The sequence below is a fragment of the Salmo trutta genome, chromosome 16 (assembly GCF_901001165.1).
Source record: "Salmo trutta chromosome 16, fSalTru1.1, whole genome shotgun sequence".
In the NCBI taxonomy this organism is placed as follows: Eukaryota; Metazoa; Chordata; class Actinopteri; order Salmoniformes; family Salmonidae; genus Salmo; species Salmo trutta.
The window spans coordinates 56,360,841-56,386,505 of NC_042972.1; the positions used below are offsets into that span (position 1 = coordinate 56,360,841).

Sequence of the window (25,665 nt, forward strand, 5' to 3'; positions counted from 1 at the left end):
CCTATGTTGTCTACGTGGCAGTTTTGCAGATAGATTGAAACAGGGACGGAACATGGTGTGTAAAAGCTGATTTAGCATGTCTGTGCAGATTAAGTTAGCTGACATGTCTGTTCCTTCCTGCATATTTCCTGTATATTGTTAAAACAGGATGTCACATACTGCAGTCACACCCCAAACAGCTATTTTCTGTATGCCCAGACTTATGACTAAGTCAAATGACAAGCCTGTATCAGTAAAAATACTAACATATAACAATTATCTTAAGTTAAACAGCATAGTATGTCTAATCAAACAGTATAGTATGTAAATAATATTACATTTTCACCACACTACTTTGAAGAATCTAAAATCTAAAATATCTTTTGATTTGTTTAACACTTTTTTGGTAGCTACATGATTCCATGTGTTATTTCATAGTTTTGATGTCTTCACTATTATTCTACAATGTAGAAAATAGTCAAATAAAGAAAAATCCTTGAATGAGTAGGTGTGTCTGAACTTTTTTATATATATATATACACACACTGAACAAAAATATAAATGCAACATGCAACAATTTCTAAGATTTTACTGATTTATAGTTCCTATCAATTGAAATTAATTCATACGGCCGTAATCTATTGATTTCGCATGACTGGGAATACAGATATATATCTGTTGGTCACAGATACCTTAAAAAAGGTAGGGGCGTGGATAAAAAAATAACAGTATCTGGTGTAACCACCATTTGCCAAGTGCAGCGCGACACCTCTCCTTCACATAGAGATGATCAGGCTGTTGATTGTGGCCTGTGGAATGTTGTCCAACTCCTCTTCAATGGCTGTGCGAAGATGCTGGATATTGGCTTGAACACGCTGTCGTAGACATCGATTCAGAGCATGTCAAACATGCTCAATGGGTGACATGTCTGATGAGTATGCAGGCCACTGTGACATTTTCAGCTTCCAGATCCTTGCGACATGGTGACGTCCATTATCATGCTGAAACATGAGGTGATGGCGGCAGATGAATGGCACGATAATGGGCCTCAGGATCTCGTCACGGTATCGCCGTGCATTCACATTTCCATTGATAAAATGCAGTTGTGTTTGTTGTCCGTATCTTATGCCTGCCCATACCCTAACCCCACCACCACCATGAGGCACTCTGTTCACAACGTTGATATCAGCAAACCGCTCGCCCATACGACACCATACACGCTGTCTGTCATCTGCCCAGTATAGTTGAAACCGGTTTTCATCTGTGAAGAGCACACTTCAGTGTGCCAGTGGCCATCGAAGGTTAGCATTTTCCCACTAAAGTCAGTTACAATGTCAAACTGCAGTCAGGTCAAGACCCTGGTGAGGACGACGAGCACAAAGATGAGCTTCCCTGAGACAGTTTCTGACAGTTTGTGCAGAAATGATTTGATTGTGCAAACCCACATTTTCATCAGCTGTCCGTGTGGCTGGGCTCAGACGATCCCGCTGGTGAAGACGCCGGATGTGGAGGTCCTGGGCTGGCATGGTTACACATGGTCTGCGGTTGTGAGGCCGGTTGGACGTACTGACAAATTCTCTAAAACAATGTTGGAGGCATTTTATGGTAGAGAAATTAACATTCAATTCTCTGGCAACAACTCTGGTGGACATTTCTGCAGTCAGCTTGTCAATTGCACACACCCTCAAAACTTAAGACATCAGTGGCATTGTGTTGTGTCACAAAACTGCACATTTTAGAATGGCCTTTTATTGCCCGCAGCACAAGATGCACCTGTGTAATGATCATGATATTTAATCAGCTTTTTGATATGCCACACCTGTCAGGTGGAGTATTATCTCGGCAGAAGAGAAATGCTCTATAACAGGCATGTAAACACATTTGTGCATACAACTTGAGAGAAATAAGATTTGTATGTGTACGGAAGATTTCTGGGATCTTTCATTTCAGCTCATGAAACATGGGACCAACACTTTACATGTTGGGTTTATATTTTTGCTCAGTGTATATATAAACATGTTGGTAGCATTTTATGAGAAAACCAACGGGTGCTCAACATGTCTCTCTATGTAAGGCATAATGGACAATTGAAATTAGGTTGTTAAGTCGTGGTTGAAGAGCTTTTGAAATGGGAATATTGTGATCATGCACTTTGTTGACGGTCCCTAACTAGTTGCATTGACTGTGTGTCAGACTGCCTACGCCATTTCCATGTGATAATGAAACTCGGGTCGAAATCGGGAAAATAAGACCTTTGCAATGTTGTACACTTTTTTTCCTTCGTAAAGAGCCTAACCTAAGGTATTTAGCTCAAAACATTCTCGAGCTATTGAAGTTTGTATTTCCGAATGTCTGGCGAATATCGAAACTCAAACCTACTTTTCCACGGTCCTAATAAACCAGGGCTCTCCAACCCTGTTCCTGGAGAGCTACCGTCCTGTAGGTTTTCGCTCCAAACCCAATCTAGCGCACCTGATTCTAATAATTAGCTGGTTGATACACTGAATTTTACAACCGGTTTGGAGTGAAAACCCACAGAACGGTAGCTCTCCAGGAACAGGGTTGGAGAACCCTGGATTAGGGAATGTAATCCTAAAAGCATGTTTTTATGAAATGGACAATTGGAATAAGGTACAACATATTGGGAATCAAAACGTTTGTTAGGCTAAGTATAGCCTATTCCAGGCCTACTAGTCTAGATGTGAGTCGATTTAAATAAATAGCATATCCATCTCTTTCAATCACTCTAAATATCACATACAGGCCTATTAAATGTCAAATGAATTGTAAAAAAAAAAAAAATGGGGCAATGGTCGCATGATGGGGCTGTTAGACAAAATATAACACCGGATTTGGTCGATAGGCAACCGCTCTATCGTCAGTGGTGCTGATGAGAGTGATGCGAGTAGGCTACCACTTTAACGTTGGCTTGGATCCGTGCAGACCACGCCCGGTGCTAAAGACGAGACCTGCCGCTGATGCTAAGCGTTCGGCATATGCACGCTTCAAAAATCTCTTCTCTTGCATCTCTCTCACTACAACAGCTGACCGTCTGGAGCCGGAGCCGCTTGGAATACTCTTAACATTTAAATTATAACGGACTGCATGGACATACTATTATAAAAATGTTGGCCTATTCAAGTATATTTATTTGTTCGTGTGCTATTTGAAGACAGCAAACTCTCCGAGATGTACATAACCATTTTGTTTTAAATCGAAATTGGCCTTAAGCAAAAAGCAGAAAATTCCTGCCAACTCTCAGTTTGTCCATTGCAAAAAAAAAAGAGATTGTCGACATCAATAGGGTTTATGTTAGATTAAATAGTCTAAGGCAAAAAGTAACTTGGTTTCAAAAATATATATTTTGCTTTTCGGAGGCACATCAGATTCCTTTCTCACAATGGCCGATGCTAGCGCAGAATGTAACATCAAAGTGCTATGTCGCTTCCGTCCTCTGAATCAGTCCGAAATTATCCGTGGAGACAAATTCATCCCCTTGTTCCAAGGAGATGACACCGTCAGCATCGCGGTAAGTTGTTATTTCTGCTCATTCTTCTTTTGACAGATTTGTTGCCATTCATTTTAGTGATGATGATTATGATGCATCATCCAAAAAGGTGACGCAGGGGTTAGGCCTACACAGTGTCTTTACAAACCATTATGCTACAAACATTGTCACCCTCTGACTATTGGTCAAGTCTGGACACAGTTTCCCTGAAGTTCAGGCTTGTTGTATTGCCAGTAACTGATTTGATGAAACCATACAGACAGTAATTGCCATCCTCCTCCTCCAGTCCTCCTTGTCATCATCAAGTTCTCACATCACTTTCAAGAGTTGCTGGCTGTAGCCTATAGCCTACATTCAGTCAGATATACAATGCAGTTCATTAATTAGTGTTGCAGCATCGGTTTTCCGGAATAATAGTCAATTCACTTATTGCATCGATTCAAACCATTCAGGTAGTGGTAGACCCTAGTATACCATAATAGGCTGTATGTATGTATAATTTCTGATCAGCCAACAAGGTTTAACCTATCGATTATTGGGAAAGAGCTCATTGTATGACCTGTGAGACAATAGCCCACTGGGCACAGACATCAGTTGAATGTCTAGTTTTGATTTACAATTGGTTGAGTTGTCAACTAACGTGAATTCAACGTTAAATTAACAAAAAATGTCACCATGTCATTGGATTTAGGTCAATCAGTTTTCCACGTTCTTTCAGCGTCATCACATAGATTTTTTTTGTGTCGAAATGACATGAAAACAAGTTGGTTCAACCAGTTTTTGCACAGTGGGATAGATCTGTCATCTCAAATAACACAGATCACTTAGCATGTCTTTATAGGGCTGTGGTGATCAATGGTGATCAGTTTCAGAAAGGACATCCAATGGGCTTGACATTTTCAAAGGCTACGTCCCAAATGGCACTCTATTCACTATATAGTGTCCCATGGGCCCTGGTCAAAAGTAGTACATTAAAGATGCACTATGCAGAAATCGCTCCACCATTTCCTGGTTGCTAAAATTTGAGTAGTTTGCCTAATTTCAGTTTATGTGACAAAACAGACAAGTAGAGTGTTGATAATCATTGTACCATAACCAAAAATATTGTATTTTAAGCTGTTTGAAGCTGGTGTACAAAACCCGAAAATAAAAGACAACATTTAAGCATGAGAAACATAGAAATAGCGCACGTAGAACATATCAACTGCGTCTTAGACTTGCTTTCAATGAGAATGTCAGATTTATAACTCACATTTCTATATGAATTTGGTCGGGTCACCCAAAAAGTTACATGTTGCAGCTTTAAAAGGGAATAAGATGCATTTGGGATGCAACCCAGGCCATAAATATCAGACGGACTGTTATATCAGACGGACTTACTGATCACTTCATCAAAATCTCATCTGGCTGGGGTTGGACTAATTGGCCTGGATTGATCTGATATCGACTGGTATGTCCCATGTCATTAATAACATGTAGAAATTTTTGATCATATCTAAACTGTGTTTTGTTTTGGAGTTTGATAAAAAAAAGGAGTGAAAAAGAAGAGAAGAAACTGTGATTCATCCATAAAGAGCGTCCGACTGGCCGGAGACTTTAATGCAGGGAAACTTAAATCAGTTCTACCAAATCTCTATCAACATGTTAAATGTGCAACCAGAGGGAAACAAATTCTAGATCACCTGTACTCCACACACAGAGACGTGTACAAAGCTCTCCCTCACCCTCCATTTGGTAAATCCGACCACAAATCTATCCTCCTGATTCCTGCTTACAAGCAAAAATTAAAGCAGGAAGCACCAGTGACTCGGTCGATAAAAAAATGGTCAGATGAAGCAGATGCTAAACTACTGGACTGTTTTGCTATCACAGACTGGAACATGTTCCGGGATTCTTCCGATGACATTGAGGAATACACTGACACGAGCCTACCAGACGATCCAAATCACTTCTATGCTCGCTTTGAGGCAAGCAACACTGGGGTGCGTGCTCAGTCCCCTCCTGTACTCCCTGTTCACCCACGACTGCATGGCTAGGCTTTACTCCAACACCATCATTAAGTTTGCAGACGACACAACAGTGGTAGGCCTGATCACCGACAACGACGAGACAGTCTATAGGGAGGAGGTCAGAGACCTGGCCGGGTGGTGCCAGAATAACAACCTATCCCTCAACGTAACCAAGACTAAGGAGATGATTGTGGACTACAGGAAAAGGAGCACCGAGCACGTCCCCATTCTCATCGACGGGGCTGTAGTGGAGCAGGTTGAGAGCATCAAATTCCTTGGTGTCCACATCAACAACAAACTAGAATGGTCCAAACACACCAAGACAGTCGTGGAAAGGGCACGACAAAGCCTATTCCCCCTCAGGAAACTAATAAGATTTGGCATGGGTCCTGAGATCCTCAAAAGGTTCTACAGCTGCAACATCGAGAGCATCCTGACCGGTTGCATCACTGCCTGGTACGGCAATTGCTCGGCCTCCGAGCGCAAAGCACTTCAGATGGTAGTGCGTACGGCCCAGTACATCACTGGGGCAAAGCTGCCTGCCATGCAGGACCTCTACACCAGGCGGTGTCACAGGAAGGCCCTAAAAATTGTCAAAGACCCCGGCCACCCCAGTCATAGACTACACCTCAATGTAAGTAAGCATTTCACTGTAATACCTGTTGTATTCGGCGCACGTGACAAATAAACTTTGATTTGATTTAGTGGCCATCAAAGGTGAGCATTTGCCCACTGAAGTCAGTTGTGACGCTGAACTGCAGTCAGGTCAAGACCCTGGTGAGGACGACGAGCATGCAGATGAGCTTCCCTGACAGTTTGTGCAGAAATCCTTTGGTTGTTCAAACACACAGTTTCATCAGCTGTCCAGGTGGCTGGTCTCAGATGATCCTGCAGATGAAGAAGCCAGATGTGGAGGTCCTGGTCTGGCGTTGTTACACGTGGTCTGCGGTTTTGATGCCGGTTGGACGTACTGACAAATTCTTTAAAACAACATTGGAGGCAGCTTATTTTAGAGAAATCAACATTCAATTCCCTGGCAACAGCTCTGGTGGATATTCCTGCAGTCAGCATGCCAATTGCACGCTCACTCAAAACTTGAGACGTCTGTGGCATTGTGTTGTGTGACAAAACTGCACATTTTAGAGTGGCCTTTTATTGCCCCCAGCACAAGGTGCACCTGTGTAATTATATTCTGTTTAATCAAGTTCTATATATGCCATGCCTTTAAGGTGGATGGATTATCTTGAAAAAGGAGAAATGCTCACTAACGGGGATGTAAACAAATTTGTGCACCACATTTGAGATAAATGTTTTTTGTGCTTCTGGAACATTTTTGGGCTCTTTTATTTCAGCTCATGAAACAAACACGTTGTGTTTATATTTTTGATCAGTGTATTGGTCCTGTGTATTTTTATTTTAGTATATATATTTTTTTAACCAAGCCACACTGCTTCTTGACACAATGCCCACTTAACCCGGAAGCCAGCCAAACCAATGTGTCCGGGGAAACACCATACACCTGGCGACCGTGTCAGCGTGCACTGTGCCTGGCCCGCCATAGGAATCACTAGTGCGCGATGGAACAAGAATATCCCTTGCCGGCCAAACCCTCCCCTAACCTGGACGGTGCTGGGCCAATTGTGCGCCGCCCCCATGGGTCTCCCGGTCGCTGCCGGCTGCGACAGAGCCTGGACTTAAAACCCAGAATCTCTAGTGGCACCGCTATCACTGCGATGCAGTGCCTTAGACCACTGCGCCCTCGGGAGGTCCATGTGTGTCCTGTTACACACAACTGTGTTTCTTGCATATCCCAACTCCCCCTGAAACACACACAATTTGGGTTACAGTGGCAAGAAAAAGTATGTGAACCCTTTGGAATAACCGGGATTTCTGCATAAATTGGTCATCAAATTTGATCTGATCTCCATCTAGCAATAGACAATAGACAAACATAGTGTGCTTAAACTAAAAACACAAATTATTGGTTAGTTGGAAAAAGTATGTGAACCCCTAGGCTAATGACTCCTCCAAAAGCTAATTGGAGTCAGGAGTCAGCAAACCTGGAGTCCAATCAATGAGACAAGATTGGAGATGTTGGTTAGAGCTGCCTTGCCCTACAAAAAAACATTTACAAAATTAGAGTTTGCTATTCACAAGAAGCATTGCCTGATGTGAACCATGCCTCAAACAAAAGTGATCTCAGAAGACCTAAGAATTGTTGACTTGCATAAAGCTGGAAAGGGTTACAAAAGTATCTCTAAAAGCCTTGATGTTTATCAGTCCACGGTAAGACAAGTTGTCTATAAATGGAGAAACTGCAGCACTGTTGCTACTCTCCCTAGGAGTGGCTGTCTTACAAAGATGACTGCAAGAGCACAGCGCAGAATGCTCAATGAGGTTAAGAAGAATCCTAGAATGTCAGCTACAGACTTACAGAAATCTCTGGAACATGCTAACATCTCTGTTGACGAGTCTACAATATGTAAACACTAAACAAGAATGGTGTTCATGGGAGGACACCACGGAAGAAGCCACTGCTGTCCAAAAAAAACATTGCTGCACGTCTGAAGTTTGCCAAAGTGCACCTGGATGTTCCAAAATATTAGGCAAAATATTCTGTGGACAGATTAAACTACAATTGAGTTGATTGGAAGGAACACACAACACTGTGGTTTGGGGCTGCTTTGCTGCTTTGCTGCCTCAGGGCCTGGACAGCTTGCTATCATCAACAGAAAAATGAATTCCCAAGGTTATCAAGACATTTTGCAGGAGAATGTTAGGCTGTCTGCCAATTGTAGCTAAACAGAAGTTGGATGATTCAACAGGACAACCACCCAAAACACAGAAGTAAATCAACAAAAGAATGGCTTCAACAGCAGAAAATACACCTTCTGGAGTGGCCCAGTCAGAGTCCTGACCTCAACCTGATTGAGATGCTGTGGCATGACCTCGAGAGCAGTTCACACCAGACATCCCAAGAATATTGCTGAACTGAAACAGTTTTGTAAAGAGGAATGGTCCAAAATTCCTCCTGACCGTTGTGCAGGTCTGAGCCGCAACTACAGAAAATGTTTGGTTGAGGTTATTGCTGCCAAAGGAGGGTCAACCAGTTATTAAATCCAAGGGTTTACATACTTTTTCCACCCTGCACTGTGAATGTTTACACGGTGTGTTCAATAAAGACATGAAAACATATCACTGTTTGTGTTATTAGTTTAAGCAGACTGTGTTTGTCTATTGTTGTGACCTAGATGAAGATCAGATCAAATTTTATTACCAATATATGCAGAAATCCAGGTTTTTCCAAAGGATTCGCATACTTTTTCTTCCCACTGTAACTGTCTTGCTCAAGGGCACAGCAACAGATTTTTTGGGACCTTGTTGGTTCCAGTATTCGAACCAGCAACGGCTGTGTTACTGGCCCAACGCTCTAATCTTGAGACTACCTTTCGCCCCTTATTTTACCATGTTGTAGATCTTATCGTAAAGTGAAGATCTTATCTTACAGTGTACTGAGTTTCTAACTTATCTTATTACAATGTACTGTAGATGATACAGTGGGATAACAGGAGCTCTACAGTAAACATGAGTGGATCTAGCTGGTCCATTCTTATACAGAGTTAATTGTATCTGAGGATTTGGATATAATCTAAAGAGTTGTCTTGGATCTTATTCTTATAACATCTGAGTCTTTTTTTTGAAAGTCCCACTCCTTTTATTTTTCTGCTTTAGTGAAGAGATCGTGAAGCGTTAGAAAGATAGGGAAGGTGAATCTAAGGGCGATGGGCCGGATTCGAACCCATGTCGACTCTGGACCACACAGGCCACTGCTGGACCACACAGGCCACTTCTTATAACATCTTGAATATTATCTTGGGATATAACCTGTCAGTAGATGATGCCTGGCTTTTTTTTTTAAAGTGCCTTCCTCACCATCTTAAATAAGCATGCCCCATTCAAATTTTTTTTAACTAGGAATAGATATAGTCATTGGTTAACTCCAGACCTGTCTGCCCTTGACCAGCACAAAAACATCCTGTGGCGTTCTGCATTAGCATCGAATAGCCCCCGTGATATGCAACTTTTCAGGGAAGTTAGGAACAAATATACACAGACAGTTAGGAAAGCGAAGGCTAGCTTTTTCAAACAGAAATGTGCATCCTGTAGTACTAACTCAAAAAAGTTCTGGGACTGTAAAGTCCATGGAGAATAAGAGCACCTCCTCCCAGCTGCCCACTGCTCTGAGGCTAGGATACACTGTTACCACCAATACATCCACTATAATTGAGAATTTCAATAAGCATTTCTCTACGGCTGGCCATGCTTTCCACCTGGCTATCCCTACCCCGGTCAAATGCCCGGCACCTTCCACAGCAACCCGCCAAAGCCCCCACCATTTCTCCTTCACCCAAATCCAGATAGCTGATGTTCTGAAAGAGCTGGAAAATCTGGACCCCTACAAATCAGCCGGGCTAGACAACCTGGACCCTCTCTTTCTAAAATGATCTGCCGAAATTGTTGCAATCCCTATTACTAGCCTGTTCAACCTCTCTTTCGTATCGTCTGAGATTCCCAAAGATTGGAAAGCTGCCGTGGTCATCCCCCTCTTCAAAGGGGGTGACACTCTAGACCCAAACTGCTACAGACCTATATCTATCCTACCCTGTCTTTCTAAGTTCTTCGAAAGCCAAGTTAACAAACAGATTACCGACCATTTCGAATCCCACTGTACCTTCTCCGCTATGCAATCTGGTTTCAGAGCTGGTCATGGGTGCACCTCAGCCACGCTCAAGGTCCTAAACGACATCATAACCGCCATCAATAAGAGACATTACTGTGCAGCCGTATTCATCGACCTGGCCAAGGCTTTCGACTTTGTCAATCACCACATTCTTATTGGCAGACTCAACAGCCTTGGTTTCTCAAATGATTGCCTCGCCTGGTTTACCAACTACTTTTCTGATAGAGTTCAGTGTGTCAAATCGGAGGGCCTGTTGTCCGGACCTCTAGCAGTCTCAATGGGGGTGCCACAGGGTTCAATTCTCGGACCAACTCTCTTCTCTGCATGCATCAATGATGTTGCTCTTGCTGTTGGTGATTCTCTGATCCACCTCTACGCAGACGACACCATTCTGTATACTTCTGGCCCTTCTTTGGACACTGTGTTAACTAACCTCCAGACGAGCTTCAATGCCATACAACTCTCCTTCCGTGGCCTCCAACTGCTCTTAAACACAAGTAAAACTAAATGCATGATATTCAATCGATCACTGCCCGCACCTACTCTGGACGGCACTGACTTAGAATATGTGGACAACTACAAATACCTAGGTGTCTGGTTAGACTGTAAACTCTCCTTCCAGACTTCCAATCCAAAATTAAATCTAGAATCGGATTCCTATATCACAACAAAGCATCCTTCACTCATGCTGCCAAACATACCCTCGTAAAACTGACCATCCTACTGATCCTCGACTTCGGTGATTTCATCTATAAAATAGCCTCTAACACTCTGCTCAACAAATTGGATGCAGTCTATCACAGTGCCATCCTTTTTGTCACCAAAGCCCCATACACTACCCACCATTGTGACCTGTACGCTCTCGTTGGTTGGCCCTCGCTTCATACTCGTCGCCAAACCCACTGGCTACAGGTTATCTACAAGTCTCTGCTAGGTAAAGCCCCGCCTTATCTCAGCTCACTGGTCACCATAGCAGCACCCACTTGTAGCACTCGCTCCAGCAGGTATATCTCACTGGTCACCCCTAAAGCCAATTCCTCCTTTGGTCGACTTTCCTTCCAGTTCTCTGCTGCCAATGACTGGAACAAACTGCAAAAATATCTGAAGCTGGAGACTCATATCTCCCTCACTAGCTTTAAGCACCAGCTGTCAGAGCAGCTCACAGATCACTGCACCTGTACATAGCCCATCTGTAAACAGCACATTTATCTACCTACCTCATCCCCATACTGTATTTATTTATCTTGCTCCTTTGCATCCCAGTATCTCTACTTGCACATTCATCTTCTGCACATCTACCATTCCAGTGTTTAATTGCTATATTGTAATTACTTTGCCACTATGGCCTATTTATTGCCTTAACTCCCTTATCTTACCTCATTTGCACTCACTGTATATATACTTTTTGTTTTCTTTTGTTCTACTGTATTATTGACTATGTTTTGTTTATTCCATGTGTAACTCTGTGTTGTTGTATGTGTCGAATCGCTATGCTTTATCTTGGCCAGGTCACAGTTGCAAATGAGAACTTGTTCGCAACTAGCCTACCTGGTTAAATAAAGGTGAAATAAAAAAATAAAAAAATGACATGGCTTTTATAACATCTTGGATGTAATCTCAAATTAACAGGACTTTTACTGTAAACTAGAGTGTATCTTTGTGTTCCATTCATCTTTATATAGTCTATGATCTGGCATACATCAGCCTGGTGTAATTATGAGGGTTGTATTGATTTTATATTATAGTACATAGGCCTACATCATCATTCATGAAATGTCGGCGAAACATACAGGTAGAATGGTAGAATTCACATTATTTACCCTACAAAAACCAGCCATTATAATTAGGCCTATATGTTTATATTACTTATCATTGTAAAAAAAAATAATAATAATTATTGAAATTGTACACATAGATTAATTCTTAGCCCCACCCATTCTACAAATACACAGTACTGTAGCATTGTGTAAACCAAAGGCTGACAATAACAGAAAGATAATATCCAGGAAAATTGCTATCTAATTACATTTCAAATGAATTCCAAGTACCACACACCCACTCTGTTCCTCTCCTGCTTCTCCTGCAGGAAGCCATCAAAAGCACTTGTGGTCTTCCTGAATCTTATTGCACTGGATGTGTGTTGTTGGTTGGCTATCATACAAATGCATATGTGTATCCTATTCCCTCCACATATGTCTCAGCCACTGGGATGGATCTCTTCTAGGGAATCTGTCAGTGAAGAGAGATAGAGAGAGAGTGAATGTGAGAGTGAATGTGTGTGTGTGTGTGTGTGAGAGAGAGAGAGTGTAAGAGAGAGAGAAAGAAAGTGTGTGTGGTGTGTGTCATTAAAGAGTAGTAGGTCTACGATACAGCTGTCAGTTTAATTTAGGATTAGGAACATCACAGAAAACCAGAGACACAAGGGACCATTTGTGTGTGTCACAGCAAAGCCATCAGGCGGTTAGTGAAAACAAAAATTGACAGTGTCGCTTTGATGGTCTTAAAATTGTGGTTGATTTTCATTGTCATTGTTGGCCTTGCTACCTCCATTGTCCTGTGCGGGCTCAGTTGGTAAGACCATGACGCCACTACATGACACCACTTAGCAAAGTAAAGATTGTGAGTTAATTTCCTGCCGGAATCACATAGGTCAAAAATTCGGTTAATGTGCTGATGAGTCATGTCACTGGTCATGTCATTGGTGTCACAGTTCTTCATCAGCATACAGCAGCAGGGTAAATTGAGTGGTGCCTGTGGGACCCGGCCGCTGTTCCTCTGGCAAGAATATTCTCATCTCAGCCTGGGGACAGTGAAGTATGCAGATGGTGTACTCTGACTTGGGTATCTGAGTGTTCTTGTTAACAACGTGGTGTGTGTCACACACACACAGACAGAAGCATACATGCACACACAGAGACAGATGCATGCACACACTCAAACACACACACACACAAAAGAATGTCTGTGTTCTTGTTAGTATTGGGTCGTAGCGTGACACACACAACCTTTTCTCACAATTGCTTGCCACAAGCATTCAACATAGCTCATGCTCAGACAGTAGCTCTCCTTGATATTATCATGGCCTTGAAGTGCAGTGGGAGGTAGCGTTTCGATTTAGTGTCCATTTATTGAATAGTTTCTTGAATTGTTTTGGTTTGGTTTGAATTGGTTTGCGATTGCTGTTGTTGTTGCCATCAGTATCTCACATAGGCTATACAAGGCCTGATGGAGGATGAAGACAAGTAGCTTCCTAAAACCACATGAAATTGCAAACCTTGCCAGTGAATGTTACTGAAGAGTTTTTCAGTTCACCTTGCTGGCTGCTCAATCCTTGTCCCTAAGTGGAAGGCTCAGGGTTTTTCGATTTTATTTTTTCTTTGTAGGCTACGTTTATCCAGTGGCTTACATATAGCTTACTTCTATATTTCTCTTTGTATGTCACTGGCTTACATACTGCAGCTTGCTGGCATACAGTATTTTTACCCTCTGAGTCACCTGCCTGCTGAAAGATCCATATGTTTCTCCTTTAATTTTCTCAGACAGATGGAGTATATACTTTCCCTTTGCTGTGAGTTGAAAATAATGAATTCAAACAACTTTATTTGTCCACTTGGAGCAATTCATATGCCCATTAAATCTCATGAGTGACCCAGAACCAAATCTCACGTGTGCTGGCCATGCCAGCTACTATCAGATTTCAAGATAAGACCCAGATGCAGACAATGTCGAATTAACAACAGTTTATTAATCCAACAGGGGACAAAGGGCTGTGAGACATGGGTTTAACTCTGGACACATGAAAGGTGGGTTGTATACGAAGGGTACGGGGCAACAGAAGACGAACAGCAGAGGGGCTAATAATTTTAGAGATGGGAAACGTCCGATAAACCGGGGGGAGAGTTTGCGGGGTTCCACCCGGACAGGCAGATCCCGGGTGGATAGCCATACCTTCTGCCCGAGACGATACCGGGGAGCCGGGGTCCGATGGCGATCCGCTTGTTGTCGATACCTGGGGGTGGTCTTGGGGAGGGCCGACCGGGCTCTCCTCCAGGTATGATGACAGCAGCGGACAAACATCTGGGCAGAAAGTATGCCGACCTCTTTTTCCTGTTTGGGGAAGAGCGGGGGTGATAGCCCAGGGAACACTCAAATGGCGATAGGCCTGTGGCAGAGCAGGGAAGGATGTTGCGGGCATATTCCACCCACACAAGCTGCTGGCTCCAGGTGGTGAGTAGTCTCGAGGTCCTGGTTACCTCGCTCCGACTGGCCATTGAACTCGGGGTGGAACCCAGAGGACAGGCTGGTCGACGACCCGATGGGACGAGAACGCCTTCCAGAACTGGGACGAGAACTGAGGACCCCGGTCGGAGACCATGTCCACGGGGAGTCCATCGATCCAGAAGACGTGCAGGGATGGTGAGGGACAGGCAGTGGTTGCAGAAGACCAGTCGGAAATTACCAAGGAGTCTTGTTTTGAGCACAGACTGTGCAGGCGGCGACAAACGCAGCGACATCCGGAACCATAGTAGGCCACCAAAAGCGTTGTCACACGAAGGCCAGGGTCCGATGGGAGCCTGGGTGGCAGGCAAGCCTGGAGGAATGGGCCTAATCCAGGACCGCGGAGTGGACAGCGTCAGGCACAAACATTCGGTTATCTGGGCACCCCCCAGGGTTCGGCTGGGACCGTTGCGCCTCCTGGACCTGTTTCCCTATTCCCCAGCTGAGTGCCGTCACCAGGCACGAGGTGGGAGGATGGTCTCGGGCTCCGGGGTGGTAACCGTGGGGCTATAGCGGCGAGACAGGGCATCTGGCTTGACAATGTTGGACCCTGGCCGGTAGGAGAGGGAAAAGTTGAACTGGGTAAACAGCAGGGCCAATCTCTCTCTTCAGGCTCACCCTGCATGTCTGGTTGGCTGGTTATTTCACAGTTAATTGTATTTGAGCAGCTATACCTACGGCATTTGAGGCTGCTGCAATTATAGTATACTACATTTACCAAGTAGAATTATATTATAAATGTATCCGTGTAGCAAAAGAGAATGTAAGCTCGCAAGATTTGTACGAGGCTATGTTGCCTCTGCCAGGAGGCTGAAACTTGGTTGCAAGTGGATCTTCCAGCAAGACAATAACCCCTAACACACTTCAAACTCCACAAAGAAATGTTTAATTGACCACAACATGATACTTTTGCAATGACCATCTCAGTGTCCGGACAGTTTAAAAGCCATAAGTGCAGATGATGGATATCAAGGATCTGGAGGAAATGGTCAAGATCCCTCCCAATGTGTTCTCCAATCTCATAAAACATTTTAGAAAAAGGCTCGGTGGTGTTAACCTCGCAACAGGACTTTTGCGGAGCATTGAAAACAGGGGTGCCAATCATTTTGACCCGTCCTTTTTAGATTTGAAATATTTCTTGTTCAACAAAATCTATTTGTCTGAGCAATTGTACTAGTATAACATTTGCATACAATATAGTTCAGTATTTGTATCATTTAATTTATACAGTCTTCAATAATTTTGGACCTGACTGTGTCTCAATAATACAATGATTCTCTCCCATTGCTTCAGAAATGTGAAATTATTTCTAATGTCATGCCCGTGCCAACACCAGCAACCAATCTGAATGTCAATGAGCTACACCATAGAGAGAGCTTGTACCTTCTATAGCTCATGGAACGGTGAAATAGTATGAATAAATAATGTTTCTAATGAAAATATGTCAGTCATTATTTTAATATGTTGGTAACCCGTTGTATAAAAGTGATAATACCCTCGAAGCTGGTGTTTGGTGGATATATTGACACGGTTTGCTGTCCCGAGATGATCACTTAAGCATCTATTTAACTAGAGAGGAGATGTGTCAATAGTTTTTAATTAGGACATAGCAGCATCCATCCTGTCACGGTTCACTGCCATTCTCACTCACTGCTCCAAGCAGAACAGAACTATAATTACCACAAGTGGGGAGGGAGGGAGGGATGGATGGAGAGAGAGAACATTGAAGGGAAAGGCTGTCATTAATAAGAGAGAGAGAAGAGAGAAGGAGAAAGAAAGAGAGATTGAGGAAGCGAGACAGAGAGAGAGAACGGTCCCGGATACATAGAGAGAGAGAGGCGCAAAGGGAAAAGCTCATTAATTCTTAGGTGCACACTACTAACAACTAGGGGAGAAGAGATTGGTGTAACCATAGAGATAATGGAGTGGCTGCGGATCCCCGGACTAAAGATGTGTGCGGATCACATGTGCGGATCACGTTCTGTGCATCCGAAGACGTTGATGTCGATTAAGGCTGCCCCTCGCACCTCTCTGATTCAGAGGGGTTGGGTTAAATGCGGAAGACATTTCAGTTGAAGGCATTCAGTTGTACAACTGACTAGGTATCCCCCTTTCCCTTTCCTTTATTCTTTACTTTACACACAGTCTCTGCTCTACTCGTAGAAAACAGGCTACTCTGGCGAATGGTGCTCGAATGGTGATCTAAAGTTAGTTTAAAGCTGAACCAATGTCTGCAAGATTACATAATGATATTATTCTCCATAACAGAACCGAATATAATAGTGTAGTATAACATTACTGTAAGACAAATACACTGCATTTTTCTCTAATGTGGCCAAAAGTCAACAGTGCATGCCACTAGGGAAAATACACAGGTAGGCTATGCTCAGTGATGTAGTGGAGGGTAAACTCACCTTTTTATTTGTGAAATAGCATTTACTCACCTTTCTGTTTAGTTAATTATCGTTTACCCACTTCTTATTGCATTCCCAGCGTTGATCAACACTCTAAACGTTGTTAACAGCACATGCATTCACCACTCTGTCCAACGGCAAATCTGTCCAACGGCACATGCCGGGACGTGAAATGAACTACCTCAGCCCAGACTGACCAATGCTGGCAAGTGGCATGTAAAGACGCCACTGACAGTGGGCTTGTGACTGGACATGAGGCCATCCTTTTTAACATTGCTCGACTACTGCCGTTTCAACACACACAAAAAAAAACCTGACTCTTGGAGAATGAATGTACAACTGGTAAATAGTCGCTGATATTTCAGTCAGGTGGCTAGCTAGTTAACGTTAGCTAGTTAGCTCAAGGGCTCTGGCTACTGTTAGCTAGGTAGAACTAGCTAACTAGAAGGATGAAGTTAGAAGCTAATGTTAAATGGAGCCTGACCTCCGCAGTAGAAGTTGACTGAAATTAAGATAGCTGTAATCTTAAATTCTCATTACAGAGAGTAGTGAGAGAGACAGTGGTGAGGCAGGCTGCAATGCAGGAGGCAAAGGAGACAAACAGAGAGGAAGCAAGCAGAGAGAGACGTTAGTAGTACGGTGGTTCCCAAACCTGGAGTCAGGGACCCATGTGGGGTCCCCTGTAATTCAAATGGGGTTCCCTGAGAGAATATGTCATCTTATCAAATACATAAATATGTATATATATATATATATATATATATATATATATATATAAATGAAATAATCTGTCTGTAAACAATTGTTGAAAAACGAGTTTTAATGACTCCAACCTAAGTGTATGTAAACATCCGAAATTCAACTGTGTATATATATATATACACAGTTGTGTGTATATGTGTATATATATATATATATATATATATATATATATATATATATATATATATGCACAAATATATATATACACAGTTGAATTTCGGATGTTTACATACACTTAGGTTGGAGTCATTAAAACTCGTTTTTCAACCACTCTACAAATTTCTTGTAAACAAACTATAGTTTTGGCAAGTCGGTTAGGACATCTACTTTGTGCATGACACAAATAATTTTTCCAACAATTGTTTACAGACAGATTATTTCATTTATAATTCACTCTATCACAATTCCAGTGGGTCAGAAGTTTACAAACACTAAGTTCACTGTGCCTTTTAAACAGCTTGGAAAATTTCAGAAAATGATGTCATGGCTTTAGAAGCTTCGGATAGGCTAATTGACATAATTTGAGTCAATTGGAGGTGTACCTGTGGATGTATTTCAAGGCCTACCTTCAAACTCAGTGTCTCTTTGCTTGACATCATGGGAAAATAAAAAGAAATCAACCAAGACCTCAGAACAAAATTGTAGACCTCCACAAGTCTGGTTCATCCTTGGGAGCAATTTCCAAATGCCTGAAGGTACCCCGTTCATCTGTACAAACAATAGTACCCAAGTATAAACACAATGCAGCCGTCATACCGCTCAGGAAGGAGACGCATTCTGTCGCCTAGAGAACGTACTTTGGTGCGAAAAGTGCAATCAATCCCAGAACATCAGCAAAGGACCTTGTGAAGATGCTGGAGGAAACTGGTACAAAAGTATCAATATCCACAGTAAAACGAGTCCTATATCGACAAAACCTGAAAGGCCGCTCAGCAAGGAAGAAGCCACTGCTCCAAAACCGGCATAAAAAAGCCAGACTACGGTTTACAACTGCACATGAGGAAAAATATCTTACTTTTTGGAGAAATGTCCTCTGGTCTGATGAAACAAAAATAGAACTGTTTGGCCATAATGACCATCGTTATGTTTGGAGGAAAAAGGGGGAGGCTTGCAAGCCGAAGAACACCATCCCACCATCCCAAGCATCATGTTGTGGGGGTGCTTTGCTGCAGGAGGGACTGGTGCACTTCACAAAATAGATGGCATCATGAGGGAGGAAAATTACGTGGATATATTGAAACAACATCTCAAGACATCAGTCAGGAAGGTAAAGCTTGGTTGCAATTGGGTCTTCCAAATGGACAATGACCCCAAGCATACTTCCAAAGTTGTGGCAAAATGGCTTAAGGACAACAAAGTCAAGGTATTGGAGTGGCCATCACAAAGCCCTGACCTCAATCCTCTAGAAAATTTGTGGGCAGAACTGAAAATGTGTATGCGAGCAAGGAGGTCTACAAACCTGACTCAGTTACACCAGCTCTGTCAGGAGGAATGGGCCAAAATTCACCCAACTTATTGTGGGAAGCTTGTGGAAGGCTACCCGAAACGTTTCACCCTGTCACGTCCTGACCAGTAAAAGAGGTTGTTTGTTATTGTAGTTTGGTCAGGGCGTGGCAGGGGGTGTTTGTTTTATGTGTTTTGGGGGTTTTGGTATATGTTCTATGTTAGTATATTTCTATGTCCGTTTCTAGTTTTTCTATTTCTATGTTTAGGGTTTTTGTTTGACCTTCAATTGGAGGCAGCTGTTTCTTTTTGCGTCTGATTGGAGGTCCTATTTAGTAGAGGTTTTTCAGCTTGTGTTTGTGGGTTGTTGTTTTCAGTCTAGTGTTTTGTACCTGACGGAACTGTTCAGCTGTCGTTCGTTTCTTGTTTTGTTTTCGTGTTCAATAAATGTTAAAAATGAGCATTCTTAAAATAAAGAGGTGATCCTAACTGACCTAAGACAGGGAATTTGTACTGGGATTAAATGTCAGGAATTGTGAAAAACTGAGTTTAAATGTATTTGGCTAAGCGGTATGTGAACTTCCAACTTCCACTGTATACACTGAACAAAAACATAAACGCAACATGTAAAGTGTTGGTCCCATGTTTCATGAGCTGAAATATAAGATCCCAGAAATGTTCCATACGCACAAAAAGCTTTTTTCTCTCAAGGTTTGTGCACAAATTTGTTTACATCCCTGTTAGTTAGCGTGCGGGATCATCTGAGTCCAGCCAACCGGACAGCTGATGAAACTGTGGGTTTGCTCAACCAAAGAATATCTACACAAACTGTCAGAAACTGTCTCAGAGTAGCTCATCTGCCTGCTCGTCGTCCTCACCAGAGTCTTGACTTGACTGCAGGTTGGCGTTGTATCCGCCTTCAGTTGGCAAATGTTTACTTTCGATGGACACTGTCACGCTGGAGAAGTGTGCTCTTCACGGATGAATCACGGTTTCAACTGATGGCAGACAGTATGTATGGCGCCATGTGGCCGAGCGGTTTGCTGATGTCAACGTTGTGAACGGAGTGCCCCGTGGTGGCAGTGGGGTTATGTTATGGGCAGGCATAAGCTACGGACAACGAACATAATTTCAATTTGCATACAATTTGGGCTAAAAATAAGTATGCTCATTAAAGACTGTTCTAACTGGGGGTATTTGTCTGTTCTGATTTCTGGTTATGCCAAGGGGAGCGTTAACCCTTACATCATTCCCTGTCTGTCTGTGGTGTCATCTGAGGGCATCTAGCTTAAATATCCATATCAGAGCACATGCACACACATGTGCATGATGTGATGCATACACACCCCTGGACTCAGAAGAACTGATAGTGGAACATGAGTCAGATGAGTATCTGCAGGCGGAATTGAGTCATTCTCTTTCTGTCTCAATGTTTGAGATCACCCCTGAGATGCATGGCTTAAGCCAGTTGTACACTGCACGATTTTCAAAATCCTAACATCGCTAAACCTCTCACATTAAACAACCATCTTTCCTGTTGTTCTTTTGTCTTGCCAACGTAGTGGTGCTCACACTAAACGATGTGGCAGAGACGGGGGTCACACGCGATTCTTCACTTGGTTTTGAGGATTCTAGATACCATGCTGTCTCGCGAAAACAGTGATGTGATGATGTGATTCGATTTAACATGTCTACAGCGAGCTGTGCTCAAAGCAGCCTCAAATGTTTTCCGTCAGACATTCACGCTTGCAATACAGAGTTGAAATATCTAGCCAACATTTTGAATTGAATAACATTGCTTATGAACTTCAGAGCTGTAACGATTTGACACTTTAGCTTAGATTAAAGGTAAGTACAAAAGCATACTAACAGTAGTCATCACTCCTTCCTGAGAGTCTACACATTATGTGTGATGCGAAACAACGTCATCATCTCACTGGCTTCTTCTCTGGCAAGCTCTCATTGGCTATTGGTCATCACCATTCTCAAAACTTGTCGTTGCACATCTCACACTACAAGAGCATTGCAGATTAAATCAAGCATGTTTGAAAATATCGGGACGTCTGGTACTGCTCAAAGACGAGATCGATAACCCTCAGATTGCGTCTCTGACCCGTTTACATTAAACAAGCGTCGGTGGTCGGCCGAGCGCCCCGATTAGTCAACGACATGGGGGTTTTGTCTCCGATCTCCAAAAATTGTCTGGGACAGCTAAATCGGGGCCAAAATCGTGTAGCGTACACTGGCTTTAAGCTTCTTGGCAACAACAACAACCCAGTATTTCTCACTCTTTTTTTACCACCTCTCCTCCTTCTCTCTATCCCTCCCTCTCTCCTCCTTGTTCTGGATGTTCCCCTTGCCTAATAAGCAAATCCTTTACTGCAGCCTGAAGCAAATCCCTATCTGTAGGCTGAATTCAATCTGTTTATATCCTAATGTTTCAGATTCCTTTTGAGATTCTTAGCTTCTTGACAAGAACAACGCGGTCACTCATTTTCTCTTAACCTCCTCTCCTTCTCTCTTTCCCTAATGCTCTTCTCCTCTTCCTTGATGTTCCTCTTGCCTAATAATCAAATCCTTTACCAAATGTAGTTAAAGTGGGAGATACTGTATCTTCGGGCTGGCTGAATTAAATCTGTTTCTGAATTAAATCTGTCCTAATGTTTGAGATCTCTTGAGATGCTTCGCTTCTTGGCAATTTCTTGGCAATTTCTAGGCTATTTCTCTCTTTTTTTCTACCTTTCCTCCTTCTCTTTATCCCTCCCTCTCTCCTCCTTTTCTCTATTGCTCCCTCAATTTCTGGTTAATTTAATTCTCTGCCTCGTTCTTTTATGAAAGTGATTCTGTGTAACAGTGTTCACCTTTAATGAATACAATACTGCTCACTCAACTAGGGCTCTGTATAATTTTCAAAGATGATGATATTCTGTTCCAAATCATTTAGCTGGCGGCATTAGCATATTAATGTTGATGTAACACTATTGATTATAACACATACACACACACACTCACTCACTCACTCACTCACTCACTCACTCACTCACTCACTCACTCACTCACTCACTCACTCACTCACTCACTCACTCACTCACTCACTCACTATGGGGTGAATATGATTGTAGCACATTTATTATCCTCACTGTCTTGTTCTGGTATGATTTATGATCAACCACCATATGTACTGTAGTCACAAATGGGGCTTACATTAATGATATAATATGATACAGCTTGTTAGCTTCTCATGTCGGTTTGGTCTATCCATGCATGAAAAGTGTGGCCTATCCCATCTGTAGCTAGCTATCCAATTTTTTCCTACTGCTGCAATCTGTGTTAATGTAGCTTGGAATCCTGAGTATCACTTTGTATTGCCCACTATTATATTGTTTCAGTGTAGTGAAACAGTATAATAGTGAAACAAAGATATATTTAATTGGGATTCCAAGCTACATCAACACACTTCATTGAAACAATTGAGGGGTATTCCACTTGGATTCCAGGCTAGGCTAGTGTCGATGATCCATTATAGAAGGGCTTGGATTTCTGGATAAGAGCAAGAGGTTGGATAGATTAGATCTTTCTAGCTAGCCAATACAGGGCCAGTGTGCTCACAAACATAGATTTTCTGTAGGTTTGGCTTCTCCATGCATGTAAACTGTAGCTACCATATAGAATGTATATTTTCCTGCTGCAATCTGATCTTGATGATCCATTATAAAAGGGATTGGAGCTCTAGCCAAGAGCAAGAGATTGGCTTGTTTGGATCTCTCTCTAGCTAACAAAGGACCAGTTAGTTCAGAGACAGAGGTGGAGTAGTTTGTTTAGCTCGCTCCATCTCCATCATGGTAGGTCAATACATTAGGCTTGGAGCTGATTGTTAATTGAATTACAGTATCGTGGTAAACTAACTAATGGCTTTCTGTGTGCTGTAACCCTTAATCTTTGTCTAGCTGAGTCTGACTCTGAAGAGGGATAGGATTGCCATAGGCTTGCATTCCAAATGACAGCCTATTCCAGAACCTTATGGTCCCTAGTCAACAGTGGTGCACCATATATGGAATAGGATGCCATTTGGACCACAGCCTCTGTCTCAATTGCCTCAAAATATTTTTCCTCTTCTTCCTCACTCTAATCTGTAAGAACAGACCAGGTGAAACCTGCCTAATCACCCTCATATTGTTTTCACTTTTAAAGTATTCTCCAATCAGGGCTGATGAAGGGGTGGAGACGAGGAGATGAGGAGAGGACAAGGTTTTAAGTAAGTTGTTAAGTAAATTAAGCAGTTGAGCCAGAGCCAGAGCCAAAGACGCTTGCTTGGTGTAGCATATCATATCATATCATATCATCTTTCCTGACTGACTGCGTGTGTTGGTTCCTGATTTCCCTGAAAAGTTGCATATCGCGGGGACTGTTTGATGCTAGTGCAGTACGCCACAGGATGTTTTTGTGCTGGTCGAGGGCAGTCAGGTCTGGAGTGAACCAAGGGCTATATCTGTTCTTAGTTCTACATTTTTTGAAAGGGGCATGCTTATTTAAGATGGTGAGGAAAATACTTTCAAAGAACAACCATGCATCCTCTACTGACGGGATGAGGTCAATATCCTTCCAGGATACCTGGGCCAGGTCGATTAGAAAGGCCTGTTTGCAGAAGTGTTTTAGGGAGCGTTTGACAGTGATGAGGGGTGGTTGTTTGACCGCGGACCCATAACCGATGCAGGCAATGAGGCAGTGATCACTGAGATCCTGACTGAAAACAGCAGAGGTGTATTTGGAGGGCAAGTTGGTCAGGATAATATCTATGAGGGTGCCCATGTTTACGGATTTAGGGTTTTACCTGGTGGGTTGCTTGATAATTTGTGTGAGATTGAGGGCATCTACCTTAGATTATAGGACTGATGGGGTGTTAAGCATATCCCAGTTAAGGTCACCTAGCAGAACGAACTCTGAAGATAGATGGGGGGCAATCAATTCACATATGGTGTCCAGGGCCTAGCTGGGAGCTGAGGGGGGTCTATAACAGGCGGCAACAGTGAGAGACTTATTTCTGGAGAGATTATTATTTTTTAATTAGAAGCTCGAACTGTTTGGGCATAGACCTGGAAAGTATGACAGAACTTTGCAGGCTATCTTTGCAGTAGATTGCAACTCCTCCCCCTTTGGCAGTTCTATCTTGACGGAAAATGTTGTAGTTGGGGATGGAAATCTCAGAATTTTTGGTGGCCTTCCTTAGTCAGGATTCAGACATGGCAAGGACATCAGGGTTGGCGGAGTGTGCTAAAGCAGTGAGTAAAACAAACTTAGGGAGGAGGCTTCTGATGTTAACATGCATGAAACCAAGGCTTTTTCAGTTACAGAAGTCAACAACTGAGAGTGCTTGGGGACACACAGGGCCTGGGTTAACCTCCACATCACCAGAGGAACAGAGGAGGAGTAGGATAAGGCTATGGCTAAATGCCATCAAAACTGGTCGTCTAGTGCGTTGGGGACAGAGAATAAAAGGAGCAGATTTTTGGGCGTGGTAGAATAGATTCAGGGCATAATGTACAGACGGGTATGGTGGGGTGCGGGTACAGTGGAGGTAAACCCAGGCACCGAGTGATGATAAGAGAGGGTTCATCTCTGGACGGGCAAGTTATGCTGGGTGAGGTCATCACATGTGTGGAAGGTGGGACAAAGGAGGTATCTGAGGCATGTTGAGTGGGACTTGGGGCTCCGCAGTAAACTAAGACAATAATAACTATCCTAAACAACAGTGTGCAAGGCATATTGACATTTGAGAGAGACATAAAGCGAGGCATAAAGCAATCACAGGTGTTGATTGGGAGAGCTAGATAAGGCAGCCAGGGGTAAGACAACAACAGCTAATCAGCTAAGACAACAACAACAGGTAAAATGGCGATGAATGGGCAGAGAGGGTGGGTTAACTACACACAGGGCCTGAGTTGGGGCTGATAGATAAACAAAAAATAAACCAAATGGACTACCGTGATTAATGAACAGTCCAACAGGCATCAGTTATGTAGCCAAGAGATCATAGGGTCCAGTGAACAGCAATAGATGGAACAGGGAAGCCGCTAGGTAGTCGTTACTACGCTTGCACGCGGGAGACACGGCGTTTAAAGTTAGCAGGCCGGGGTAAGTAGAAGCGTCTGCTCCGACGTCCGGAGCTTATGGCAAGGATCCGGTGGAGTGGTGGATTCTAGCCGTGTTGGGGTAGAGTCCGGAAGGCATCGGCTGAGTAGCCAGGTGATCACAGAGTTGGCCAGGAGGTGGGCCTGGTTCAGGGCTAGCTTCGGGGCTGGGTTACTCGGTGGCAGCTAACTAGCTGTGATGATCAGGAATAATGCTCCAGGGTTTACGGCAGGAATCCGGCATTTGGTCGTTATCTGAGTGATCAACCTGGCTTGTTTGGTTTGTTTGGCAATTTAACTTCCTTGTTAAATCGAATGAGACAATGACATCCAATCAGTTGAGATTGGTTGTATATTATTAAAGTGTAACCAGTTGTTACAAATGTGAGAAGACGTTGGCCCT

The 25,665-nt window shown here is 43.0% G+C and overlaps 1 protein-coding gene across 2 annotated transcripts in view; it reads left to right on the top strand.

Annotated features, from left to right (window-relative positions):
- Window positions 1-2,963: 2,963 nt before the first annotated feature.
- LOC115151079 (kinesin heavy chain) overlaps window positions 2,964-25,665 on the top strand; it is a 140,566-nt gene continuing 117,864 nt past the window's right edge. For both annotated transcript variants that reach the window (XM_029695041.1, XM_029695042.1), the window contains exon 1: window positions 2,964-3,508. In XM_029695041.1, the coding sequence (XP_029550901.1) occupies window positions 3,380-3,508 (129 nt within the window). In that variant the 5' untranslated portion in view covers window positions 2,964-3,379. The remainder of the gene's footprint in view (window positions 3,509-25,665) is intronic.